At 43.2% G+C, this 7596-nt stretch overlaps 1 protein-coding gene across 1 annotated transcript in view; it reads right to left on the reverse strand.

Moving 5' to 3' along the window:
- The window catches only part of LRRC42 (leucine rich repeat containing 42), a 20977-nt gene extending 13387 nt beyond the window's left edge, over positions 1–7590 (reverse strand). The window contains exons 1-2 of the mRNA XM_010847145.1: positions 7410–7590; positions 1253–1739 (exon numbers count right to left, since the gene is read on the reverse strand). Of these exons, the coding sequence (XP_010845447.1) occupies positions 1253–1725 (473 nt within the window). The 5' untranslated portion in view covers positions 1726–1739; positions 7410–7590. The remainder of the gene's footprint in view (positions 1–1252; positions 1740–7409) is intronic.
- Positions 7591–7596: the final 6 nt, after the last annotated feature.

Here is a 7596-nt window from a genome sequence, read left to right on the forward strand (position 1 = left end):
TTTGTACAGTTCTTCTGTGTATTCTTGCCACCTCTTCTTAATATCTTCTGCTTCTGTTAGGTCCGTACCATTTCTGTCCTTTATTGAGCTCATCTTTGCATGAAATGTTCCCTTGATTTCTCTAATTCTCTTGAAGAGATCTCTAGTCTTTCCCATTCTATTGTTTCCTCTATTTCTTTGCACTGATCGCTTTTGGTTAGCCTTGTTTTAATGGTCATATTGATTGTGCATCTTAAAAGTAAGCTGCCTTTCACATTTTGAATGACAAAAATTCACATAACGGTATACTATACGGCTATTTTAAAAATCTACACAGATTTTTGGCAAATAATTTTGAAAATATGTGAAAGAGCAAAGTGCTTAATAGTGTGAGCACTATGTTGCATTTGTATAACGAAGAGGAGCGCTATATATGCATGGGTATGTACAGAGTATTTCTGGAATTATGTAAAGAAAACTGGTAACAGTAGTTGCCTCTGGGAAAGAGCAAAGGAGAGAGATGGAAGGAAGGCTTATGTTTCACTTTACACCCTTTTGTGTTTGTGTTTAAGTCCTTTTCTGTGTAATTTTTTTCAAGGTTTTCTTTTTAATTAGTAGATGCCTTGAAAGTTATTTTACATGATAGTGGTATAAGAAATTTAAATAAGTCAATAAGAGTGTATGAGCAAAGGCAATCATAAGAGAAAACACATGCTCTGTTAGAAAATAGATGGTGGTTCTCGCGTTGGGACCTTATTGAAAATTTCTAAACTTTAAGATACTTGAAATTTTAGTCACCTCTTCTTCGAAAGCTGCTTTTTATCTAATGTTCAATATCTAATAGTCTGAAAACTGGAACGGAGAGGAGAATTCTGGGTACTAATCTTCACATCCCCGAGAGTATACCAAGAGATATCTTGCAGATCACACCTTGTCTTTCCTATTTTCTCCTACTAGAAAAGTTGGTAGATGAGTATTTTCTATCTAATGAAAGAGCTGTGGCAATCAACTAATCCTTATAAAGTGTTTTCAAAATAAATAAATTAAAAAACAAAAACACTAACAAAAACAAAATAAAGCTAAGTGCTATCTGGGAGGGTGAGGGAAGGGAGAAAGACAATGATTTTTCTCAAAATGGCCTACCACTTCATGTTTGAAAATTCTAAACTCAAGTGCTGTTTGATGGGGGGAGCCCCCAAGCCCACTAAGTCCCAGAACCTGACAGAATCAACACACCCAACAAAACGCTCACTATCATAATCAGAACACCCACCTGTTTCGCAAACACAAGGAGCAAAGCACCAGACTTCCATAGGCCTCAGTGAACTTCTGTAAAGCCCTCAGCCCCGCACCGGGCTCTGTGAATTTCTGTCTGGCTTCAGCAGCAGAGAACAGCTTTTCAGCAATCTGCTCAGGAAAGCCGATAAGGGAATCAATGTGGTCAACATTGTCAGAGATGAAGCCCAGGACAAGGCTGAAGAGGGATTTGGCAGAGTACCGAAGATTTCCCTCCCGGGTGTATGTGAAGATGAAATGATCAGTCTTCTCTTTCTGTGCAGTGTCATCTTCCCTGTTCATGCAAAGCTCCACAGAAAAGCCTTTGGGAAACAGTCTAAAAGGCCTTGGCTTCTGCAGGCTACTCCTAACATCATCCAAGGCCAGATTGACCATGTGCAGTTGCCCATTTTCTCGCACGTAGATGGGCCCTGAGTCCAGATGGTTTTCTGAGTTGAGGTAGTACGACATTGCCTTGGTTGTGACTGTAAAAGCAAGGTACAAGGGAAGAAAACCCAATTAAAATGCCATTTGTAAAATGTAACTTCACCATGCTGTGCCCAGAGCTTTATGAGCCTACCAGGCAGGCCCTCTGGCTGCTCTGGTGAATCAAAGCTTACCAGTTGCCTGTGAACCCTGGCACTGGAGGCTGCATCTGTTACCTTGACCTGGAAAGCCCGTTCCTGCTCTTCCCTTTCTTGTCTGTCTGGTGAAGTCCTATTCATCTTTCAAAAACCAGCTCAAATCTCATTTCTAAAATTCACTCTAGGGTCTCCCTGTTGGTTCAGTGGTCAAGAAACCACCTGCTGATGCAGGGGGCATGGTTTCAATCCCTGGTCTAGAAGATTCCACATGCCTCAGGGCAACTCACCCATGTACTGCAACTACTGATCCCACTTATTCTACAGTCCATGCTTCTCAAGGGAGAAGCCACCACAGTGAGAGGCCTGAGCACCACAATGAGAGAGCAGCCCTGGCTCGCCACAACTAGAGTAAAGTTCACTGAGCAACGAAGACCCAGCACAGCCAAAACTAAATAAGTAAATAAATAAATAAAGTTCACTCTAAGAGAGTTATCATAGAAGTGGAAGACAGTCACTGGCAAGGAAAGTCATGGTAGCACAGCAGACAGTAGCAAAACAACTGAGAATAATCCCAGTGTCCAACGAGGGTGTTATTACAGAAATGTTACATGCACACCACGGAATGTTACACGTCCATCAAAATGATACAATTTTTATTGACTTGCAAGTTATAAATATTAATAGTAACATGTAGAATTTACTATTTGTATTTTAAAATATGTTTTCACACAGAACAAAGGCTAGAAACTAATAACTCCCTTCCTTGTTACCCTGGCACCTTCCACACGTTTATTATGCTTGGCTCGCATTTCTGCTAATTTATTTCTAGGCGTGTCCTGCTGATTTGAGCTCCTTGAGAGCAGAGATCATGTTTAATTCATTCACCCTAACACAGTGCTTTGGCATGTAGTAGTCCCTGAGCAGACAGTCATGGAACTAAAGTTTACTCTTTTACAAAACTTTACACAGAACACAAGGAACACATTTTTTTTTTTTTTGTATCCACAAACAAAGACCTCCATCACAAGACCTAACTAAAATCTATTAAGCTGAGATGCTAGATCCAAGGGCTAGAATAGTTAGCTCTCATTCCTTAATTTCTTCAGTTAACTGGCACTGCTGAGGTAAGGCAAAATATCAAAAACAGCAGGATATTTATGCAATCATGTGGATGACATTTTATGCCCAAGTACTAATTGGAATAAATATTTGCTTTCCTGAGGAATGGTGAGATTTCAAAGTATTTGAGAAATTGCCATGCTAGATAAAATGAAGTATGATTATCACTGTTACAATTTTTAGGTAAAATTTAATATAATACAGGTCAAATAGCTGCTATTATCTCTAAAAGACAGATTGACTTTTAGAGTGAACCAACCCAGCTTTGTCTGCATTAATGCAGGGCTAGAATGTAGCTCTGAATTCACCCACTTAAAAGTGTCAATCAATCAAGTCAGTGATCAAAAATGCTGACGCTGGGAAGATAAACAGTGATCCTGTTGCAGGCATCAGTATGATCCATGTTTCTCCAGAGGATAATTATGTGTGTAAAAGTACACCAGAAAAGAGGGCCCTGCCACGCCACGCCCAAGAGCTCATTCTTTCCTGCTCATCTTATGCTTTATTCTCTGGCCAAGCCATACTACCCAGGTTAAGTTGGCTGTGTTCTCTCGTCCCAGTGGCCTTTGCACATCCTGCTCCCTTTGGCTGGAACATCCTTCTCAGCTGCCCTGACCTAGCTGATTCCTGGTTCTCACTAACAGCTAGCTCAACCTCACCCCTCTCCTGGGAAGACTTCCTAACCCCTGCCCTAGTGCACGTCTCTCTGGTTTTTCCAGAGCACCAAGGTCTGTCTCTTTCTATACAGCACTTAGCACTGTGTACTGTCTGTTCACTTGTTAATATTTCCAAAGTTGTGAGCTCTTTGAGGGCAAGGCACTTGTTGGATTCATCTCTCTTTTTTCAGGCCAACACAATGCCTAGCTTGAGTAAGCCCTCAGTAGATATTTGCTGAACCAAACGAGAGGAAGAGACCTCAGAAGAACAGACTTAGGGCTCTGAGCTGCAGGGCCTGCTGATACTGTTGCTAGGAGCCAGCTCCTCTTCCAGGCAACAGCTGCAGGCTCCTCCCCCAACTTGCCAGACCCTTTTGCAGGTGGTAGAAGCAAAGAGCATGATGGGAGTATATTGTTACCGGTACTACCAGGGAGGGGGGAAAAAAAGAATCTAAAAAACAGAAGAAAAAAAAAAAATCCTGTCACAGTGCCAACTCTCATAACCCATATTCTTGCCAGTATTCAGTGCCTCTGCTAAGGTGATAATTTTACTTATTCTAAGCTTTTCTTCTAGGGGTAAGCATGTGGTTCCTTCAATCTCAGAGAGTTTAATTCTGATGAGGAGACAAAGCAGATCCCCTTTGGTCTTCTCCTCTGGACTTGAACATTCATAGTCCTTCTCTACCTGTAGACCTGGAAGTAGATACCAGGCATAGCCCCACGTAAGAATGAACTGATTTTAAAAGTGGAAAGACAAATTCTATGGAAGTTAACACAAGGAATCAGCACACTATAAAACCCCTGGCAATGAAACCGGGTCTGCTCATATGTAGCAACCCTAGCCATCACTCCTAATAGTGCCGCCCATAGATTCTAGGGTAAAACAAACCAATGAATGGAGGACCACTTCCGGCGAAAATCAGAAAACTGATTCCATCCAGCAGAGGGCACAAGAAGTCGGGGACCAAAGTGAAGATGCTAACCCAGGCTGCCAAAAATCCCAGCAGCTTCTGCTTCCACGGATTTTTTTTTTTTTTTTTCCTTTTTTGGACCTTAGTTCCCTGATCAGGGACTGAACCCAATGCGCCCCTGCATTGGGAGTGCAGAGTCTTAACCACTGGACTGTCAGGGAAGTCTCACATGAATCATTTTCAAAACAGACATAGTTCTGGCTATATTTTACCTTTACTTTTTTACTTAAATTACTCATGAAATGCTAGTTCTCTTTCTAAATGATGAAAAAATCAAATAATTCCTGAAGAGTAAAACCTACATCATTTGTCCAGAGATGCCAAGGGCTCTCTGTTCTTCAACTATGGTACCTAAGGAACGGACCATGATCAGGAAATTCCAGGGACCTTTGATTTTTACTACTAAATTTGTGCATCTTGCTCCCAACAAGGAGCAAGCTTCCTAAGAGTTTCTGAGGTACCATAAAATGATCTAAGAATTATATTAATGTTTAAGCCTTTCAAAGTTAAGAACTGTAAAGGCAAGAAAATTCCAAAGTTTCTGTAACTTGGCTCTGCTTGTTCCTGGCTATTATACAGAGTGGTCTATTATAAGGGACAGAGTCTATTATCAGGAGACAGAGCCTGTTCTGTATCATGGCAAAAATCCTACACGAACTGGAAAATTAAAGTAATTAGTATGTGAAAGAATAACAATGTTCAGTGAAGGTCTGTATTAGCTATACTTCATATTAGAGCAACAGAATAACAAGGTAGCCTCTGATAGTTTTCCAGCCTGTCTCTGGAGAGGTGGTTTTGTAACCCATAAAATCTCATAGAAAACTATTACAATAGTACATGTTCTAGTATTTGGTCACCACAAATGAGCCATGAACATGTCATTTCATCAAATGAATAAAACGTAGCCTTACTACATTAGAAATTCAGTTCTCTATTGCCTCTTCGAATAAGAGGCAAGATAAAATAAGTGATGACTAAACATGGCTTTTTAGAACTTGAAGCCAGTTCACCAAGCAAGAACCATGACTATCCAGTAGAGGGGACTGGAAAGATGGAGTCAGGGAAGCAGACTACAGGAGACAATTAAAATTGTGAGCTGAGCCTACAGTTATGCAATTTGAAAAGAAAAAGAAGAAAACACCTAATTTTAGTAGGTAAAGTAAGACAGCAATCTCTCAGTAATAATAAGCCATAGTAAGACTATGATGATAATATAGTGGGTGTGATAGCTCCCACTGAGTTGCCAAGCACTGTTAGGTACTATATTAAATGCAGTTCTCAACAATCCTATGACGTAAGGTTCGCCATTTAATAAAGGGGCTCAGAGACTAAAGTAACTTACTTAAGAAACAGAACTAGTAAGTGTCAGGGCCAGAATTCAATCTCAAAGCTGTATCACTCCAAAAGCTCAAGCTCTTTTCACTGCATGATGCTGTCTCTCAAGAATAAAAATATGACATCAGCTTTAAGGATAAAAAAAAATGTTAAAAATTAATCTCACCCACCTGTTTGAGCCCTCTGGTATTCACTGACTCAAGCTGGGGAGGGGGGGTGAGAGAGGGCAGAGATAAAAAAAAAACAGTGGACATCTGAGAAAAGAGTTGGTGGGAACTGAGCCAGGACAATAGCTACACTGAGGCTTTCCCTCTTTCCTCTGCCAGGGCAGAAATTACCCATATCCACACACCAGGAAAACATCTGTCACTCCATGGCCTTCATCCCAAGGCTGCAGACACCCTCGGTTTACTTGAAAATGCAGTATTCTTAAGCAAATGTCTAACATAAAAACATGAACAGAAACTAGTTCCAAACCACCAATAACCAAGTAACAATCTTAGGTTTATTGTTCTGGATCACCACCATTATTCAATTCTCAATTCATTTCTTTTGTTTTATAACTTGCACTTGCCTACCTGCCTTCTCTCCCATACCTAGCTCCTTATTTGCCTCTTAGGAGAGGCCAATCTCTCCTACATCCTGACATCTGACAGTTTTTCTACCGGCCAACTGTAGAGCTTCTCACACAAAATCCACTCTCTGCACCAAAAATCCTAATCCTCTCCTTTCACCCACTCCCAATTCCCCTGCCCTCAACTCTCAAACCTCAAGCCCTTCCAATCTTTCCATGATCCTTCTGAATGTGGCTCCCGGTGGCCCAGATCCAATCACACCTTCACCTGGCTCTCCCTCCTCCCACCGCACCATTCCACCCCCACCCTCCCTAACCCCCTGCACTCTTTCTCTGTCCTTTATCACGTAGTCTTCCCTTCCTCCCACTCTCTGAGATTCCCTCTCCTGGGACTCCAAACTCTCCATCTTTTCCCTCCTCTTCTGCCCTCAACCTTCAAAATCTCCTTCCTTCATGACTCAATGTCCAACTTCACAGTCCACAGCCCCAACTTTTCTCCCCTGCCCCCAAACCCCACCCTCTCTCTTATTCTAATCCTAGATCCTTTACTCCTAGCACTCCTCAAATCCCCTTCCCTCTCCCCCTCCCCAGTACTGCAATTCTCCATTTCTGTCTAAATTCCCATGCGTGACCCTCCCCAAGTGCACCCAAGCTAATCCTGCTCCCTCTTCCCACCCAGGCCCCGAACGAACCTCAATTCTCACCCGCCCCATACCCTAGCCCAGCATCAACTCCACCCATAAACCCATCTCTGACACCCCTAGATCCTCACCCTCACATCATTCACCCAACCACACCCCAGCCCCGACCCTCTCGGTCTTCCCCTCCCCTCTCCCACCCCTCCCTCAAACCCCACACCCGCCCCAACTCGCAGCCCCGGGATCCGTGAGCGGCCCAGCCCGCGGCCGCCACCTACCTGTGCCCCTGTCTGGGGCAGCCAGCGGCAGCTCCTCTGTGGCGGCTCCCTCCTCCTGCCGCGCGGCTGAGGCGGGGAAGCGGTTCCGCGCCCCCGGCACAAAGCTAGGGAAGGTGGGACACAGAGTGGGAGGGAGTAAGGAGGGGGCTGGGGGCGACCTGGCGCCGTGAGACCGCGGGGCCGGCGG

Source organism: Bison bison, unplaced genomic scaffold (genome assembly GCF_000754665.1).
Source record: "Bison bison bison isolate TAMUID 2011002044 unplaced genomic scaffold, Bison_UMD1.0 scf7180017864244, whole genome shotgun sequence".
Lineage (NCBI taxonomy): Eukaryota > Metazoa > Chordata > Mammalia > Artiodactyla > Bovidae > Bison > Bison bison.